A 19,898-nucleotide genomic window follows, 5' to 3' on the forward strand; every position below is an offset into this window, starting at 1 on the left:
TCAAATGTGACATCTGACTGACATACACTCTTAAAACTAAAAAGTTCTTTATTGGCATCTATGTGTTTCGTGAAGAACCTTTAACATTCTATGGTACCCTTCTATTCCACAAAAGATTCTTTATAGTGGAAAAAGGGTTCTTTTGATTTTCAAATGCTAAGAAAAATGGTTCTTTTAAAAACTATTCATGCAAAGGTTTTTTTGGAGCCTTTTTAAACCTTTGTTTGTGTAAAACAAGATTGTACCAGACTAAATTGAACAAAAATCCTCACGCTTCATTTACAAAGCAAAATAGCCCTTTTGTACGATATATCAGCCCAGCAATAGGCCTCATTGAGAGTTCATTACATCTGAGAGTGACGCCACAAAGACGGCTACATGAGAGGCTTTTCGGCTCATGATGTTGATGCGAGCGGTGATTAGTTCTGTCAGATATGAATGACTGAGCACGGCACCATGGGAGAAGACAAGACCGACCCTGCCTGGGCGAAGCCTGTCATAGAGTCTGAGCTGCTGAGCTGAGTAATATCACTAAGATAATCAAATCCCAATTACAGCAATTAAAGCAAGAACGATGGTATCATCTTTTTTGAGTTATACGAGACATCCTTTTTGTCTTTAATTGAAACATAAATCAGCTGCTAAAGAAACCGAGAAGACGTCAATGAGATGAGAGGGGGAATGAAAACGGGAGAGGGATGATAGGAATGAAACGGAGAGGGAGGGGGAATTCAGAGTACAACAGCTGGACAGTCGATATCCAGCCCACTGTTGAGATTCAGCTCGAACGCATTCAGATACGCTGCTTCCTCTTTTGCTCTCAGTACAAACACAAGTGGCATCTATTTCAGCGTGCGCTATAGCTTAAGGAATCCCATGAGGAATTCACTCCGGGAGCAGGAGATGAGCGTGACGGATAGCTGTGTGATTTAGTGCCGACGACTCTTTTTTTGCATCAGAAAGGTCAGTATTTCTACTGTATTTATCAGTATTTAGTCAGAAAAAAGATTAAAGTTGATGTTTTCAATTTGAATGTTAAAACTTATCTGTTCTTATATATTCAAACTGACTTTAATGTGTCATTTAATGTGCTTAATTGAAATGATCATATGGTAAGTGATAAAAAAGATGTATTTGCTTCTAGTAAGTGATATTGGACAGTCATCAGGTATTCCAGTCAGTCTCAAATCTCTTTTTCTATTTCGTCATCCCCCGCTCCCCTCGTTCATTGACATCCTCTGTGGAGCTTTATGTTTGAGTCATTTTCTTAATAGCCACATTCTCCTTCCACAAGCTGCCCTAAATGAAATCCATGAACACAGATTAGAGCCGCACACCGTAATGACCAGCTGAACTTCTCCTGGAATTGCAGGCAAACCACAAGAGGGATCGAATGATTTATATTGCCGCAGGGATTCTAATCTCACTCATAAATTGAAAAGCTGGAGGGGGGAACGTTAAAGTTGACTGAGGAAACCTATAGGAAAATAAGTGTGATTTCCCATTTGTTGCCGTCTCCTAGCGTGTCTCTGCAGATGAATGCATCTCAAAAAAAAAAGGAAGTGGTTATAAATCATAACCTTTTATGAGACTCTAACCACAGGCTCTCAGGGCCCGCTGTGGCTCAGACGACTGTAGTCACACACAATGAAGCTTAGGGGACTGAAATATGCCGGCGAACAAACAAATAGCAAGTTTTGTGTTGTGAGGTGAACCGCAGACTAAAAATACTTCACTTGTTTTGTCCGCACATCTGTGGACAATTTTCAGGGTTCTCGAAAACAAATTTTCTGAACATCGTGAGAAACGTTACATAGATCTGCAATATTGCAGCTTGTAAAATTTATTTGGTTTACAATTGGTTACAATAGGGTCTCATTTGTTAAAATTTAGTTAGAGGGAAAGTTCACCCAAAAATTTAAATTCTGTCATCTATTTCTTTGTTATGTTGAAGATAAAAGATATTTTAAAGAATATGGGTAACTATACAGTTGTTGGTCCCCGTTGCCTTATAGTAATGGAAAAAATACTATGGAATCAGTGGGGACCAGAAAGTGTTTGGCTACTCACATTCTTCAAAATATCTTCTTTTGTGGTCAACAGAAGAAAGAAATTCATGCAGGCTTGGAACAACTTGAGCGTGAGTGAATGATGACGGATGAATTTGCATTTTTGGGTGAACTATCCCTTTAACTGCATTAGTTAACTTGAGCAAACACTTTTAGATTTTTCAATGTAAATAGTTCATGTAAACGTTCGTTAGAAATTTAGAAAAGTAATCAAAATGTAATCAGTTACATTAATAAAGTGATTGAAATGGTTACGTTACTTATTACATTTTAAATAGGGTAACTTGTAATCTGTAACCTAATTACATTTCCAAAGTAACCTTCCCAACACTGTTTTTATTAACTAACATTAACATAGATTAATAAGAAAAAAATACATTGCATTCATTGCATTCGCTAATGTTAATTAGGCTATGTAAACAATGAGATCTTATTTTGAATCATTCAAATTTAAACTACATTTTTTATCCCCATTTAATGATAAAGAACAATGTATGTGAAAGAACACATAATAAAAAGCCAGATATTGACCTGTAACCAGATGGTGAAGATGCAGCTCATTTCCACACTAATTCACCTACAGCACAAGCACACATGCTCTCTTATGAATTGATTCTAGCACAGCTGAGGTGACCTCCGCTAAATTGTTCTCGTCTCAGGGGAGCTAAATGTGAATCTTGTACCGCTGCCTGTCATATGAGCTTGTAAATATGAAAAACTTTCCTGTTCAAAGCTGAATGCATGTTGGTCACAAACAAAGCAGCTTTGTAAAAACCGCATTTTTGATACCGACAGCCTGTCAAACAAATGATTTGGCATGTTGTTTGTTCTCTTTAAATTGGGAAACTCTGTGACATTTTCCTGCTCGGGTACCTCTCAATCTATTATTCATGAGGTGTGAGTATGCATGCTGTGTAAACAACAGACTGACCTTCTGTGTGCACCGCTGAGCCGATGTGACCACCCCAAAAGTCCTAATGGACCGGCGGTGGCCTATCAACAACCCGCACCAGCTTACGAGCCCACTGATATGCAGGTTGCCTGGATACAAAAAGCATAATTAAATGTGATTATCATCCTCTTCACATTCAATCTGAAGTATTTAAGTGTTCTGGTTGTTGTTGTTGTGTTTTTCTGAACCATACAAATCCAACATTCGTCAAAGACAGGGGTCAGTTAAGGAAATAGTCAGCTGTGTGTCAGTGAACTCTGGGGGGCTTGACATAAAATATGACTGGCCTGTTAAATGAATAACAATAATATGTCACAGTATTCTTATTATGATTATGCATTGGTCAAGAAGTGGAAGGCAATGGATTGGTTGCACTTTGCAAAATGTCTTGGAAAAAAAGTGTTTAGGAGCTGATATTCTTGAAAAAAATATATCAGAATATATTTTTCATCTATTTTAATAAATTATATGATTATATTATAATAATTTGCATTTTATTATTTAAAGGTGTAATATATTATTTAATTATAATAATTTTTCATTAATATTAATGTGCTATTTAATACTTTTAATAAGAGATTTGGTTAAATAATTGGTTTGTTAGTATTTATAATTCATTAAATATTCCATAAATTAAATCAGCATACTAACAAATGCTCCAGTAGGCCAAATGGAATAACATTAATGTGTCCAATAATATTTTAAAATATCTTCTGTAAGATCCCTGTATGATCTCATATGTTCAAATGCTTCTAATCCTAATATATCATAATATATTGTTTAATATAAATTTGTTTATCTTTTAATATAATATTTAATTGTAATAGAATGGAATAAAATTGAAATTATTTGTTTTATTAAATACTAGTATTAATCAATACTTCATAAATTAAACATATTATGCATACTACAGTACACCATTAGTGGGAATGTAACAACATTATTGTATCCAATAATATTTTAAAATATGTTCTGTACGATCCCAACATGAATTTAATCCCAGAGGTTTGTGGATAGCAATAATAATACTTTAATTTACAAAACAGCAAACTAATTGAAAAAATTTGTCTTTAAATAATAATTTATCTATCCTATCTTCGCAACAGATTCCCAAATCCAGCAGATATGTCTGGGATGGATGGGACTGTGGAGGAGATAAATGGTACGGAAGTGGACAGCGAGAGTTTCCTGAGGTTCAGCCCTACATCTGTTTCTACCGGGGCGGCCGCTGCCTCATACGGACGGACTGCGAATGTTTACGTCTACGTCTCCATCTTCCTCAGCTTGCTGCTCTTCCTGCTTACCCTGCTGATCATTGCTCTCCACAGGCTGAAGAACATCATATCCTCCAGCTCTTCATACCCAGAATGCGGCAGTGAGGCCGGGAGCTCCTTCACTAACATGGAGATCTGCAGCATCTCCTCACAGAGATCAACAGTGTCATCGCTGTCCTGACAGATCGATTACACATGTCTGAATGTACTGATATTCTAGAAGTTTAGAAATATTTTAGCAAGTACTTTGGTATATATAATTAAACATTTATCATTATTATCAGCGTCATTTTCATTAACATTATTTAGAGTAAATAACTCCACCAACCGTGTATGACTTCAAATAAATAAACCACAGCAGATCCTGCATTGACATAGACAGTACCGAAACATGATCATGAAGGTTTTGTATGATTCTGGAAAAATATGAATGACTGTATGTCAATCACATTATGTACATAATGAACTGTAAATAGAAAAACTGTCATACTGAAAATTATAGTTGACAATATGACTACATTTTCATACACTTTACTACATTGAAAATATATAGAATACAACATGGAATCCTTGAATAAAATATGACTAGCTCTTTAAAAAAATGCATAATAATCATGACTTTAATTCACCAAGCAAAAAAACGTTGGAGAACAGCAATCATCAGTAAAAAATGCAGTAAAAGTGTGTATGTAACAATGCTAATGACAAAGAAACGCATACAGTGGCCCCCAAAATTATTTGAATACTTCAGGCACACTTATAAATGCATGAATTCATTTGAAATATAAATAAAATATAGCAAACAGATCACTTTTGCATGTACTTAAATGTGTTAAGGTGATTTTAATAAAGCCAGTTTCACTTAGGTTCACACAGCTCACAGGTCTGTTAACTATAGACAAGATCCAATAATGTTTGTGACAAGTTCACCAGCTCTGTTCTCCATTTCCCAGAATCCTCCCTGGCTCACACCTGTTCTCAGTACACGATCACCATCACCTGGAGTCTAATCCCCCGCACCTGTCACCACTCATCAAGCACACTATATCCTTGCACTCCTCCCGCACTGTCATCGTCTGTTCCCGAATATTGTATGTGTATTTACCGGAATTGTCTACCTGTTAGTTGCACCTGTGTTCCACTCCTAGTTCTCCACTGTCTCCACACTCCATCGCTCCATTTGGATCCCCTGGAAAAGTAAAAGGACAGATCACTCTCAGATAAGACTCAAGAAACCTTACCGTTCCCCGATTACTCACCTGGACTCACTGCCTTGCTTGCTTTCCCCTGCCTGTGTTTAATAAACCTGCTGTTGTGTTCACTTACCTCCGTGTCCCCGTATATATATCCGCTGACAGTTTGACAACCAGAAAAAATTTCCAAATAATTTTTATAACTTTTAAATCAAAATGTTATATAACTTAAAACCAATACTTTTATATTTAACTGTCATTTTAAAACAGAATAAAAAAATTATGTATATATGGAAGCCCACTTCTGCCACAAAAAAAAGGGGGAAAAAATACATGCATGCATAAAACATGATTTTGTAAATCATAAATATGAGACAAAAAAGGCACAAGTTTGAGAAGAATCACAAGTCATAAAATTATGAGATACAGTAAAATAATTACGAGATAAACTGGAATGATTACATTCCATGTCCTGATGTAAAAAGATGAAATTATGACAAAAGTAAAAAAATAAAGTCAAAATTATGATATGCTATGTCATAATTTTGGGGGGAGAAGTTGAAATAAAATAAAAAAGACAAATATTTGACTCCATGTTATTTTATCTCATAATTTCAATTCAGTTTGTCATAATTTTGATTTATCTCGTAATTATGACATTTTATGTCAGATTATGATTTGCCAAAGCATTTTGTCCTTGTGGGCTTCCATACACTCTCAGAAAGAAAGGCACAAAAGCTGTCACTGGGGCGGTACCTTTTCAAAAGGTACACTTTTGTACCTATTAGGTTCAAATATATACACTTTAAGTACTAATACGTACCTTTAAGGTACCAAAATGGACCCTTTAGGTAGAAACATGTACCTTTTGAAAAGGTACCGCGCCAGTGACAGCTTTTGTACCTTTATTTATGAGTGTATATAACACAATAGAACTAGGCTATTTGATATATTTAGATAATTGTCGTATCTAGCCTACTTATTTGATAGATACTATTCGCAAATGAATGATAGAATATAATATAAGCAATACAGTCTGCAATAAACAATACAGCAGTCTGAGATCCAACACAGATAATTTCTAAATAATGAGAAGTCAGGGGGCCATAAAGTGAGCCTGAGGGGTGATAAGGTTAGAATGTTTATTGAGCTGTCTAACAGCTGTTGGGAAGAAACTAGAGCTGAAAGGTTGTGTGATCTCAGCAGTTATGTGCTGGGTGAGATGGATCATTGGTTCTTAAGGCACGTTTGTAACTTACCTATATATGACAGATCTGATTTCTAGGCTTTAGCGACGCTGTGTTCTGATCTTTGTGTTTGTTAGCGGGTCAGCCTGAGAGATACGATGTCATGCTCTGTACACTGCGCCATAAACGGAGTGGAAGGTGCTGACTGTTTTTTGTGCCCTCCTTTGTCATTTAATCAGATTTTTAGTTATCTAATTCTCATATATTTCAGAGTCGCCGTGCAAATGTAGTTTTAGTCCGGTGCATTGAAGTATCTGCACCGCAGCGTGGTGCCGCTAGAGGGCGCAACGTCCATTTTTATCACACAGGCGAGTCTCCCTTTCTGCAGCGGCCATCGCTGTTTTGTTTTTGTCGTGACAGGAGTCCTTCACGGCTCATATTTTTCAGTTTTTATACATTTATTGGGTTACTTGTATTTTAAAATGGGGCATTTTTAATGTCAGTCATATAAAATCAGCTTAACGCTAATTTATTCTGTGCCGAGTTCACAAAAAAGGCAAGTCTGGTCAGTACGTTCATAAAGGTCGGATGACAGGTGAGAATTTGGGTTTTACTCTAAAAAGACAAAATGAGCGACAACATTCATCTTAGTTTAGAAAACACGGGTAAAGACGGCCAAACCTCGGCAGCCGCGGACAGCAACGACCAGGACCTGGAGAGCTTCCCGTACGACGGGGAAGACCCGGGCGAAGAGAGCGACGCGAGGGACGGCGCGGTCAGTCCGGAGGAGCTCAACGACGACGAGACGTCCGGAGAGAGCGAGAACGTGCCCAAGACCTGCATCTATGACGGCTGCACCGAGACCACGACGCAGGTGGCCAAAGCCAGGAAACCCTGGATGTGCAAAAAACACCGGAATAAAATGTACAAGGACAAGTACAAGAAAAAGAAAAGTGACCAGGCCATGTCGTCGGGAAAACTAGACGTAAGAAATGCTCACTTGGGAGAAATAACAGCTTCAATAAATGCATTAATCACAACTTTATCGGCTTATTTGTCATTGTTTTATTTGTTCGTGATGTGAAGGAGGGTTCGGAGGAGAGGCCTGTATCTGTTACTAAGCAACGGCTGGGTACCATGGGAGACAGACCCGCCCGACCGTCCCTCATTGAGCAGGTGCTGAACCAAAAGAGACTGGTAAGAGCATTGAACACTTTTTTGGGTTTTGTAATATAGGAGTTACTAGTTTTAGTCATACTCCCTTTTAACAAAATGCCATGGGTACAGAGCAGTGTCATTGTAGTGTTATCTATATACTATTATTGTAGTTTATTATAGTTTTATCACTATTCTGAATTTTTTTTTTTTTTTGTATTTTTAGATTTCATTTTAATTGCGTTTGTCATTTTTTTTTATTATGTAGGTTTAATTTTTATTTAATGTTTAGTTTTATTTGGTAACACTTTACAATAAGGTCTCATTTGTTAACATTTAATTTATTAACTGTTTATCAATTAAGCATTTTTTAATCTTTGTTAATGTTAATGTAATTCATGTAGTCATGTGAAGATGGAATTTGAATTAAGTTTCTTTTTTTTTATAGATCAATCGAAAAAATTATATTATATGCAATGCAAAATAAAGTCTATATAAATAATAAATAAATAAAACCTATAACCTAATTCAGTTTTTTTGTTTATTAGTTTTTCATATTTTAAATATGCATCCCCAAGCTTATGTGTGTGTGTGTGTGTGTGTGTGTGTGTGTATACAGTCATGGCCAAAAATATTGGCACCCTTGGTAAATATGATCAAAGAAGGCTGTGAAAATTAATCTGCATTGTTAATCCTTTTGATCATTTATTTAAAAAAATGCACAAAAATCTAACCTTTTATTGGATAATAAGAATTTAAAATGGGGGGAAATATCATTATGAAATAAATGTTTTAGTCTAATACACATTGGCCACAATTAACGGCACCCTTTTATTCAATACTTTCTGAAACTTCCATTTTCCAGTTTAACAGCTCTAAATGTTCTCCTATAATGCCTGATGAGGTTAGAGACACCTGACAAGAGATCAGAGACCATTCCTTCATCCAGAATCACTCCAGACCCTTTAGATTCCCAGCTCCATGTTGGTGCTTCTTCTCTTCAGTTCACCCACTCATTTTCTACAGGGTTCAGGTCAGAGGACTGGAATGGCCAGCAGAAGCTTGGTTTTGTGCTCAGTGACCCATTTTTGTGTTGTTTTTGAGGTTTGTGTTTGGATTATTGTACGGTTGGAAGATTATAAGATTTCTAACAGAGTCAGTCACTTATTGATTTTTTTATCTGTTGGTATTTGATAGAATCCATGATGCCATGTGTCAAAACAAGATGTCCAGGACCTCCAGCAGAAATATAGGCCCACAACATCAAAAATACAGCAGTATATTTCATTGTACACATGGGGTACTTTTTATCCCCGTGTTCACCAAACCCATCTTGAGTGTTTGCTGCTAAAAAGCTCATTTTTTAGTTTCATCTGACCATAGAAGCCAGTCCTATTTGAAGTTCCAGTCGTGTCTGATAACTGAATATGCTGGAGTTTGTTTTTGGATGAGCGAGGAGAATTTTCCTTGAAACCCTCCCGAACAACATGTGATGATGTAGGTGCTGTTTGACTTTTTTTTTTAAGGTTTTCTGACCCAGAGACTCCAGCTGTGGTCCTTGGAGAGTCTTTAGCCACTCAAACTCTCCTTCTCACCGTGCATTAGGACGATATAGACACACTTCCTCTTCCAGGCAGTTTCGCAACATTTTATGTTGATTGGAAATTCTTAATTATTGCCCTGATGGTGGAAATGGGAATTTTCACTGCTCTAGCTCTTTCCTTAAAGCAACTTCACTAATTTGTGAAGCTCAACTATCGTTTGCTGCACATCAGAAATATATTCTTTGGTTTTTCTCATTGTGATGGATGATTAAGGGAATTTGGGCTTTGTTTTCCCTCCTATTTATATTTCTGTGAAACAGAAAGCCATGGCTGGATCATTTAATGTTCATAATCACCCTGGAGTGCTCAAAATTGTGAATATGAATGGGAATATACTTCAGAGATATTTTACTCATAAGAATTTCTAGGGGTGCCAATGATTGTGTCCAACGTGTATTTGAGAAAAACATTTATTTCATAATGATATTTCCCCCCATTTTAAATTCTTATAATCCAATGAAAGGTTAGATTTTGTGAATTTAAAAAAAAATAAAAGATCAGAAGGATTAACAATGCAGATTAATTTTCACAGCCTTCTTTGATCATATTTACCAAGGGTGCCGATATGTTTGGCCATGACTGTGTGTGTAATATATATATATATATATATATATATATATATATAATGTGTGTGTGTGTGAGTGTATATAGATTGACTGATTGTTTTTCAGCTTTTATTTGTTGTATTGGGTTAGTCAATTTTATGTAATTTTAAAAATGTCATGTGTGTATTTTATTTGTAATATAAATGCTATTAATATGTATATTAACCAATTATTATTTAATAGAAAAGTGACTTACCATCAGCTCATGTTGGTGTTGTTTTTGGGTTTCAGTCTCTGCTGAGGAGTCCAGAAGTCATCGGTTTCCTTCAGCAGCAGCAGCGTTTACTAACCACACAGAATCGAGCTCAAATACAGCCCAACTACTGAAGACTGAAGATGTTTTACTCATCCTGTCGACGATTCAATGCAGACACATGTTCAATGACATTTTTACAACAGCAGTATTCTATACTCATGTAAGAACCGTGAGCATCTGTGACCTACAGCCATCCTTGATGGTGTGGAGACTATCAACACTGCATTCTGAAAACTGGGATATTTGACCAGGATCTGATCGATTTGAAGTACTGCTGTCATCATCAAGCTCTTTGAGATCATGAAATGAAATAGCAGCTAAATCTACTGTATATCAACAATCCATTTGAATAACCACCCTGTTCGGTCACATGTAGTGTGTTTTAGGAGTTTTAAATTATTGATAGAAAATATGAAATGGCAGCTGTTCTCAAAAAAATATTTTTAGTGATCTTAATCTAATCTGTAATAAGGTCACCTGTGAAAGCTACAATTTAGTTTCACCTTTTTTGCCACATCTTTACCATCTAGCTGAAAGTAACATCATACAAACAGAATTGTTCATCAGCTTTATTATTATTTTAAACATGGTGTAAACTCAGTAAGTTGCTGAGGGCATTCCAATGAAGTTTTATTGATCTTGTGCAGTTTTCAGCTTTAAAAGCATTAATACTTCTGGATTTTTCAGGTCAGAAAATAAACAGGCACAAATAGAAGGGAGTTTTTTTGTATTACAAGAACAAGAAAGCTAACGTAAATGCAAAATAACATGAAATGTTATAGAAGACACATATTAGCCAAAATACGACACAAATAAAATATTTCCAGAACAAGTACCTGCCTAACATATTTCTTTGGCTTCCTATTAGAGAGTTTCTGTCTGAATTGATCTCAGCTACTACATACTGTGAAGTAGTAGTGTGTTTTTCTTTATTAAAATCATTGCAACATTTATCTAAACACTGCTTACTTAACAGCATGATATTGTACATATTTCCTGGCAGATCCTATAGCAGTACCATAAACATCCACTGAAAAGACAGATATTTTCACAAGAGAAAGAGCATTATGTGTCTTGGGGCACTATAAAAGTCTATTGGAGAACTGTATTCCCCTTGTTCTGTAATGCATTAGGACACAGAGGAAATAGGATTGTGTGGGGAGCCCATCTGGGTCAGAACTTTGTCTAACCACTGCAGCGGCCCATGCAGGTGGATTTCTATCCAGCAGGGGGTGCTGGTGACATCCTGACGGTGGTACTCGGCTCCCCAGCCCTGGGAAGAGGACAGATTTCATTCTCAGTACTTGGGCGTGTTTATACAACATCTAAAGCAGCAAGCAGATCAAATCAACAACAATGATACAAATATTTAAAATATTTAATTTCCAACTGACCTGCAGGACCTAAAGGAATTGCAAAAATAACTGCAAACTTGTTTCCCCAAACCTTGCATTTAATTCTATTTTAGCTCAGAAATTATCACAATACATTTATTATTATTTTTTTTTTTTTTGTGTGTGTGTGCATGCACATAAATCAAGCAGGGAAAATTGTATGCGTCATATCAGTCAGTAACCGGAGAACTCTAGAGCTATGGGATCTGCAGTGTGTTTTGGCACAGCAACATCCATAAAACAGCAAGCCAGAGATTAGAATAACTACATATTAAGTTTGCTTAGCAACACATAGAAGATTTTCTATTTGGAAGTGCTAAGCACCTCAAGAGCTGTTAGCTTGTGAATGACATTGATGACCTTTCTGAATTATGATGGTGCTAAACAGCACTTTTCACCCATATTATTGATTAATTAGCTTGGCAACAGAGTCTTACATAAAATACTGTATATTATATTTATATTTTTGCTTTTTTTGAAGAAGAAGAAAAAAAAGAAAATGGTGTTTTTTAGGGTTGGGTACCGAGAATAAGTTCTTATTCAGAACTGGTTCTATTTACAATAAAGAAAATACTGGTACCAAATGGTTCTTGCACATTTGTTCTGAATGTTCAACCTTACAAAAATAATTATTAAAATACTGTGACAAGAGTTTGATTCACTACTTAATCAGTGACATTGCTACTGAATCTACAAGCTTGAAAAAAGTGCAACCAATGTAGTCCAATGTCCGAATGAATGACTCTTATTAACCGGATCTTTTTAGTGAATCAAAAGCATACAGCGCAACCAGTGTAGTCTGATTTCCACACAAATGACTCTTATGAGCTGGTTCTTCAAAGTGAATCAAATGCATCTAGGACAACCAGTTTAGACTGATTTCCCAAAGGAAAGACTCAAATGATTCGGTTCTTTCAAGTGAATCAGAAGCATACCTTACAACCGGTGTAATTTTATTCCCAGTGCAGATTTGACTAGTGACTCTAATGAGCTGGTTCTTCTGCTGCTGGTAGGTAGGTTATTGTAACTATGCTGTTCTAGGTGGCTGCTAGGGTGTTAACATGACCTTTACTAGTCGCTCATGATGCACCACATATTCTATATAAACCTCTTTACCTTGACAAAGCTCATCCTGATGGTGCACATCTTGGTAAGTTCATACACCACCTCGAAGCCGTGATTCACAGACTGTGACAGCAGCTGGGCAAACAGCTGGTTGTTGAAGATCTTCAGGCTGCATCCACTCGGGATCTTGCAGACGGTGGTGGGATGGAAACCGTGCTGGTAGTTACAGTTCCGACTCTGTACGAAAATACTGCTGTCACTCAGACACTCTGCGTACACCTCCCCTCCGACGTAATACAAGTGCACACCTAAAATAAAAGAGGAAGACTTTAAAAATGAGTTACTTCCACATTTATCATGTAAAGTCATGAAAATGAAATCAAAACTCACTTATTAACTTCATTCCAAAAACTGATAAAATAGAGCTTTCTGGATCCACTGGCATCCCGTAACCAATATTCAATAAGTTATTTTAGTTTTTTCATTATTTGAGTAAACTTGTGTTCAGTCTCATTCCATTCTAGTATGTAACTAGTAAGTTTATAAATTATACAACAGTGCATTTTGCTTATTCTTATACATTTCATTTCCATAATAATGCCATTTTCTTGAAAACAAAGTCAGATTTAGGTGTGCAATGGCCAACCTGGAATTATGAATTCAATATAGACAGATACCATTAGCATTTAAGACACATTTAGCAGGGTTATTATTGTTAACTATAATGAAAAATATTTTAAAAAATGTTGTTAATTTAATTAAAGTTGCAATAATACAAAAAAAAATGAAGAAAAATTTGAAATATTGTTTTGGCAACTAATTGAAATACAATTAAGCTGAAGCACAAAATTTACTAAGTGGAAATAAATTAAAATGTTAGACGGAAGTGAAAATACAAAAAATAATAAACGGAGCAATTCCAAGAGGGTCCTCGCACCTCGGTGCTCGGGCCCTAAATAGTAATATTAAAAAACAAAATCACATTAAATGATTAAAAATTAAACAAATTAAAATATAAACTGAAAATAAAAAATAAAAGCTAATTTTAAATATTTATACAGAAGTATAATAGTATATAAATCATGCTAAAATAACACTGCTTTACAGGTTAAAAAAAAAGAAAGAATAAAAATAGCATCTAACAATTTCTACAAAGCACAAAGTTCAAACACAAAACAGTATATCCACCTCTGAACTTGGTAAATCCCAGAAATCACTATCCCCAAACCAATCACTCTTCACGTTTTATCACGTGCCAAGCGGAAACCTTAATAATCTCCATTCTCCTGAAGCATCCTGATCTGGCTTATGTCGTTGTCCTTGGCGCTCTTCCCACCAGGATCACTCACACAAGTAGATGGAACTCAAACTTGGCTTCTTTGTCCATCTGTGCCCAGCATGTGTATGTGTGCATACTCCTCCCTGTCACTGCTGTAACCTATGGCAACACTTAATGTGTTTCCAAAACTGGCACAGTGACGCTCATCTAGTGCCCTGAGAAAAGCCAACATTTGGATAATGTGGACTCTATCTGTCTCGCTGGCTTTCTGAAGTGCAGTGTTGACTGGCCAGCACTATCTGGCGCCATAAAACAGTGTCTAGCAAGTGGTGATTTCAGTTTTTTTAATTACCTTCTCTTGGAACTGAATCAACCGATGGAAGATTATCAGCAGCTTGATCTTCTCAGAACAACTGTGTTTTCTGTCTATTTATGATCCCCAAAACCTCATCAAAGACAAAAATAGAAAAAACAGAAAAGCAAAACTTTCAACAAACCTTTGCCTATGTGTCTGCGAGTGTGTTCAATGGTGGAGTTTCGGTTGACGTTGGATAGTAATCCGAGGCAGAAGCGGTTCTTGTTGTTGGAGGGGTCTGTGAAGCCGTCCACGAGGATGCTTCTGGAAGAGGCATGGAACGTCTCGCCCACCCTGTTGTTTAGTTCATAATATGCCACGGAGCACCAGTATTCTGGTTCCTCGTAACACACCGGCCTCAAGTCTGGAAAAAAAAAAGTATAATACCTCATAGTATTCAGATTTATTCATATTCATGATGCATTTTAATCAGAAATAATTTTATCATGATTACACTTTCATTGTTTGATTTTAAAAACATTTTCATCTGGTTTATGCTTAAAAGATTAAAATGAGAAATTTAGATATGATATATGCATATATAAATAGAGATTTCTTTAATAAATTCAAATTTGACTTTAATTTGTTTTAAATGGGTAGGTTAAGGCCTGTTAACACAATAACTATATTAGCATCCGCACCAACGCATAATAACATTCTGTTTATTATACATTTGCAGATTTAAATACTCCGGCTGTTTAAAGTTGGGTGGATTCTGATTCGCTCTGTGTCAGTGTTATATAAAATTGCTCAACATTTTTGTCACTATATATTTCATTTCCATTAGTGTTATTTCATAGTTTCGTTTAACTTTAGTCTAAAATGAATTGTTTTAATATTACTTGTATACTATTTAAGCATTTATTAATATATTTAGAATTAGATTTTATTTTTATATTTTCATTTTTCATTTTAATTTTAGTCTTTTTGTTAGGTTTTAGTAATTTTTTCTTCAAATATTTCTATTAGTTGTAATTTTATTTCATTTTAAAATTCAATGTATTGTTTTTAATTTCAGTTAGTTGTTAGTCACGTGAATATTTCTAATTTGTTTTCAATTTTTAATTTATTTTCATCTAATTATTAACTTTTTATTTTATTTATTTCACACAAAAACAGTTTTCGTTAAAAACAACACTGTAAATGAGTAGGTGTGTTCACAACTTTTTCACATTTCATTGTACACAATGTATATTTAGTCTAGTGTCTCACCTCTATGTGGGGCTGATAGAATGAGTTTATTGGGGTTGGAGGACTCCCCTGGTTTCACATCCTCAGATGGAGAGGTCTCCATCATACTGTAGGGTGGTGGAGGCGTCTCTGCTGTGGAAGAACACCACATTTTTGAATGACCAAGATGATTGTCATCAAATAAAATGCTTGCGAAATCATTGCTAACGAGTGTCCCTTTGTTGTACCTGTAATTTGGTAGGGGCTCCCAGGGTCAGTCCCACTGCTGGGGGAGTTGGGGTAGCTGTGCGCAGTCGGGGACTGGTTTAAAGAGCTGGAGGGGGATGAAGAGAATGAGCTACAGGGCATCGCAGGGAAGGAGTCTGGGTAAGTGGCATTTTGGGGCATGAGAGGCTCGTTGTGTATGGAAGCATTTCGGAACTTTGCCAATAAGCTGTGCTGGGGATTGAACTCACTGTGACGTGGCACAAGAACCGGGGGCAGAACTGTTTGAAAAAAAGCAAGAAAAGTTACTTACAGATGCATAAAGTGATAATCGATATGGGAAAAAAACAAGATAAGTGGTTTGTGTATTGATTTCTACCTGGCGTCTCCACACGGCGGTAATGATATGGATTGATGCAGATCTCCTTTTGCTTAGAGCCGAAAGGAAACTCGCAGCAGTCCAGCGCTTTGAGCTCGTGGTGGGACTGAAGATCCGGCCAGCGCCACACTCTGCAGTAGATAACGTGCGGCAGACCTTTACGATGGGAAACCTGGAGCCTTCCGTCCAGGGACCGAGGAATGGTAACGCATTTACTGGGCTGGCCAGGACAGCTCAGAGCCTTTTCCAGCTCTTCCATGGCCCCTTTTTTCTTCTTGAGCTTCTTTACGAGGGAATCCACCGCTTTTTCCGCCCACTTTTCCTCCTCATCTCCTTGTTTCCAACCCAGCAACCTTTTCACAGCTGGACTGGTGAAGGAGAAGAGGGATGTGATGGATGTAGTGGAGTGCATCATGTGATAGATTTTTCTCAAAGCTTGGGGCAAATCTGTTTTAAATCACTCCAACCTAGGAGCCTCAGTTTATTTCTGTACAGCCAAGATACAGGCGGGTATAAAATAAACCCCCTCGTCCAGCGGCCAGCCGTTTTATCTGGTGAAGAAAACAAAGCAGCATGTCAGATTTGCATTAATAAAATGATAACTGAATCAAATTAATTGAATAATTTTAATAAAATTAAAATTAATAGATAAATAAATAATTGTTGATATTTCAAATTATTTAAAAAAAATTATTTAAGCATTTACAATTATTAAATTATTTATAAATATAAATTCTTTAAATCAGTACAAATGAAAAGTTCAAAAACACAGACATAAATAATTATTTAACGATTTACATTGTGGTCAAAGAAACTTTTTATTTTTTTACATTACACAAATGAAAATTAGATACTTATAGTTTTTGTCATGTATTTACTAAAACAAAAATTTATACTTTTTGCATTATGGTATTGTGAATTAGCGACAAAAATGTGCTTAATTGTCATGAAAAATAATGCCAAACTCAAAATTATTAATTTAAACAAAATTTAATTTTTTGTTTCTTTCTTATGACTTTGGGGTCAAATGTGACCTAGACATATTCTTTTGTCAGAATCATTCTGTTAGGGTGTCATTTATTGGAGTAAAAAGATTTTCCTATATGCAGATCTCAAGATCTTATACTAGAACCCAACATACATCTGTGAATGCTGGGATTGCTAAATTATTGCTGAGTTATTGTTGCTGTCAACAGGTCCTACTGTGTTTCTCACTGGACCTCACCTATTCGTCCTCCCTTTCCTGACGATGCTTTCTGATGCAGAAAACGATCTGCTAAAAATCAATGCCGTTTGAGCATTTGAAACCAGAGATGCTTGCTTCCATCTTTGGCCAGACTAGGCAAATAATAGCTTCTGAAAATATTACTGCATGCGATGCTAGAGGTGTTAACACACCCCTAACTAAATCAAATAACCATAGGAGAAAAATGAGACCATACAGGGCTAACAGCGGTGCGTGAAATCATGCTTTGGTTTCAAATAGGCACAGGCAGGCAGATCAATTGAGGGTGAATTCATGTGCTGTTCTCAAAGGCAGTGTGTCCTTATGAAACTGGCGTCTGGCAGTCTGAGTGCTGAGATAGGCTTAATCACCTAACTCCCCCGCAGACGCGCATACACATCCTTTCCATCAACTTCACTTTGTTTTTTTGCTTTAAGAAATGCTGCAACGTTACATTTAGCACTTCTTTTTATAAAACTATTCTAGGTGTAACAACTGTCACGAGGCGTCTCAGCATCTTTAAACAGCAAGTGGCACAACAAACAACATCTATGTTTACGCAGTCTACCGTGTTATATGGGTTTACATGCAAGAAGCAACAAGTTTTAACGTGAGGCAGAAACAACAAAAGTTAATAGAAGTAAAAAAAAAAAAAAACCCAGACACTTGTCATGACTTATTCTTATAATTCACAAAACGTTTAATTTTTCAATCCTGAACTAAACCAAGTAGTATCAGAAGTGTATCTGTAATAATACGTGATTTATTCCTTACCTTAATGTGTCGAGTCGAATAACAATCCGAGTAGTCGGGTAATTCAGCGAAACAGCGGAACGCCGAATCTCGCGCCGATTGGAGGTGTACAGCGCGTGTGTTTGGATGGAGCGAGCGCCGCGGCGTCAGTCTGACTGGAGCCTCAGCGCCTTCGTGCGGAATTCATCCGCAGCTCCTGGAACTCTCCCAGGACGTCAGACACACACAGGGATCATCCCATTCAAAAAGAGCAGCCTGAGACTCGCTCACAGGCCTGTTATTGAGAGAAAACAGGTCATTGTGGGCAGCGGCGTTTCACTTTTAATTTGTTTTCAGGGTCAGATGACAAGTGTAGACAGTTGTTTTCCCGTTCACAGGAAGCGATGCACCCTTTTGGCCAAGGTTGTAAAGAGAAAGTGATTTGTTGAAGTTTTCCTTACTTTTTTCTAGAATGTGACTTTCAAACGGTAAACGTTCCAAAAGAATTTCTGTTATAAATTTGAAAGAAAAATATCAGTTGAGTTTCAGGTAGCGCAACCCAAATTGTAGTTTGATGACTGTCAGTTTATCTTAAAAACACTTAAAAAGAATGCAGTATCAATATATATACGCAACCAGCTTCTGATGGCGAGCACCTTCTCACTAACTTGTAGGATCATTTCAATTTTGAAGCTACGGAAACGTTGTTTGTGAACTCTCTTGTTGAACCCGTATGTTATATATACATATTTTAAAAATATATACGTTTAAGACATCGCCCAACCTTTTGTTTTGCCATCCTTTGAGTAGTCTTACATGTGTGTGTGTGTGTGGGGTGGGGGGTTCAATCCCATACAACTCGTAATCTGCTCATTTCAACGTTAACATGGGACACTGGAATTAAAAAGTCTAATTATTTAGATCAAGTTAAAAAAAAAAAAACAGGTGCTCATTACAAAAAAAATGAAATACATGCTATATTATTTGTGAACACATACCTGATATATTTTTAGCACTTGAAAAGTAGAAGCTTGTTGAAGTTAAAATATAAATTCTCATGGTAAAAATGAAAACGGATTTCATTGCCTGGTTGGCGGAGTGCCAAAGCGTTTATCGATAGCCCTACTTTTCGTGCGCTCCTCGGCGCGGATGGATACACTTCGATTGTGTGCGTACAGTGACTTGTCCAGTTAATGACGCAAGCCAGGATGGCGACAGAGAGTCTAGAAGTTTGACATTTTCACAGTTTACAACAACTGCAGGGGAACGTAACAATACTCCCAATAATGACAGCTCGCGTATTTAGTGTTCTCTGTGATCAAATGAGTTTGGCAGGGGAAGTTCGCTTCCAATAAAAGGGCACCGCAAAATGATCCTCTTCAATCAAGGTGCACAGGATTATATACGTTACTGACGAGGCTCTATTTAGGGCTTAGCAGACGGAGGAAATACAACACATCAATAGCTGCTTAGATCACTGATTTTAAAAATAATTTACCAATGTAAAATATTGAAATACACCCTCTTGGAGTGGATGACAAGATAAAGGGGCTGAATAAGAACAAATGCCTTCCTGGTAGAGAAAGGAAGGACAAACAGGATACTCTCTCCAGGGTGCAGAGCAGCCCATTGAGTAAACCACATTAAAAAGCCTTGAGCATATGCCAGACCATGGACCATTTCAGTCAGTCAACTGTGTTTTTAAACCTTATATGCGTAGGAAGAGTGAGTTAAAAATGGATTTGGGTGGCACTGATTTTAAACATTCAAGTGCACACC

At 36.7% G+C, this 19,898-nt stretch overlaps 3 protein-coding genes and 1 long non-coding RNA gene across 7 annotated transcripts; 2 read left to right on the plus strand and 2 right to left on the minus strand.

Annotated features, from left to right (window-relative positions):
* Positions 1-788: 788 nt before the first annotated feature.
* LOC131548635 (serine-rich and transmembrane domain-containing protein 1) lies at positions 789-5,482 on the plus strand. 2 transcript variants are annotated; one of them, XM_058790095.1, is made up of 3 exons: positions 789-963; positions 4,128-4,500; positions 5,249-5,482. In XM_058790095.1, exon 2 carries the CDS (start codon positions 4,147-4,149, stop codon positions 4,474-4,476), a length of 330 nt encoding a protein of 109 aa, XP_058646078.1. In that variant the 5' UTR covers positions 789-963; positions 4,128-4,146; the 3' UTR covers positions 4,477-4,500; positions 5,249-5,482. The 2 variants fall into 2 exon arrangements, with proteins under 2 accessions (XP_058646078.1, XP_058646077.1); XM_058790094.1 differs by having other exon boundaries at positions 4,128-5,482.
* LOC131548636 (uncharacterized) lies at positions 4,581-6,881 on the minus strand. Its single transcript, XR_009273205.1, has 3 exons — positions 6,748-6,881; positions 5,414-5,484; positions 4,581-4,711 (listed from the first exon to the last, which is right to left on the minus strand). It is a non-coding gene; the product is annotated as an uncharacterized LOC131548636 (long non-coding RNA).
* Positions 6,882-7,058: 177 nt separating this feature from the next.
* Positions 7,059-11,128, plus strand: rfxap (regulatory factor X-associated protein). Its single transcript, XM_058790093.1, has 3 exons — positions 7,059-7,660; positions 7,762-7,872; positions 10,271-11,128. The coding sequence occupies exons 1-3, from the start codon at positions 7,304-7,306 to the stop codon at positions 10,364-10,366; spliced, it is 564 nt and encodes a 187-aa protein (XP_058646076.1). The 5' UTR covers positions 7,059-7,303; the 3' UTR covers positions 10,367-11,128.
* smad9 (SMAD family member 9) lies at positions 10,851-19,884 on the minus strand. 3 transcript variants are annotated; one of them, XM_058790081.1, is made up of 8 exons: positions 19,118-19,884; positions 18,162-18,414; positions 16,163-16,713; positions 15,807-16,064; positions 15,601-15,711; positions 14,531-14,752; positions 12,806-13,062; positions 10,851-11,568 (listed from the first exon to the last, which is right to left on the minus strand). In XM_058790081.1, the coding sequence occupies exons 3-8, from the start codon at positions 16,575-16,577 to the stop codon at positions 11,425-11,427; spliced, it is 1,407 nt and encodes a 468-aa protein (XP_058646064.1). In that variant the 5' UTR covers positions 16,578-16,713; positions 18,162-18,414; positions 19,118-19,884; the 3' UTR covers positions 10,851-11,424. The 3 variants fall into 3 exon arrangements, with proteins under 3 accessions (XP_058646064.1, XP_058646063.1, XP_058646066.1); XM_058790080.1 differs by having other exon boundaries at positions 18,581-19,884; XM_058790083.1 differs by having other exon boundaries at positions 15,601-15,708; positions 18,162-19,884.
* Positions 19,885-19,898: the final 14 nt, after the last annotated feature.

Source organism: Onychostoma macrolepis, chromosome 10, assembly GCF_012432095.1.
Source record: "Onychostoma macrolepis isolate SWU-2019 chromosome 10, ASM1243209v1, whole genome shotgun sequence".
NCBI lineage: Eukaryota > Metazoa > Chordata > Actinopteri > Cypriniformes > Cyprinidae > Onychostoma > Onychostoma macrolepis.

Bases quoted from the DNA above. Each gene is read 5' to 3' on its own strand.
- LOC131548635 (XM_058790094.1), top strand. From the start codon at position 4,147: ATGTCTGGGATGGATGGGACTGTGGAGGAGATAAATGGTACGGAAGTG.
- rfxap (XM_058790093.1), top strand. From the start codon at position 7,304: ATGAGCGACAACATTCATCTTAGTTTAGAAAACACGGGTAAAGACGGC. The intron at 7,661-7,761 runs GTAAGAAATGCT...CGTGATGTGAAG, and splicing joins TGTCGTCGGGAAAACTAGAC to GAGGGTTCGGAGGAGAGGCC. The intron at 7,873-10,270 runs GTAAGAGCATTG...TTTGGGTTTCAG, and splicing joins TGCTGAACCAAAAGAGACTG to TCTCTGCTGAGGAGTCCAGA.
- smad9 (XM_058790081.1), bottom strand. From the start codon at position 16,577: ATGATGCACTCCACTACATCCATCACATCCCTCTTCTCCTTCACCAGT. The intron at 16,065-16,162 runs GTAGAAATCAAT...TTTTTCAAACAG, and splicing joins CCGCCGTGTGGAGACGCCAG to TTCTGCCCCCGGTTCTTGTG. The intron at 15,712-15,806 runs GTACAACAAAGG...GTTCTTCCACAG, and splicing joins GAGCCCCTACCAAATTACAG to CAGAGACGCCTCCACCACCC.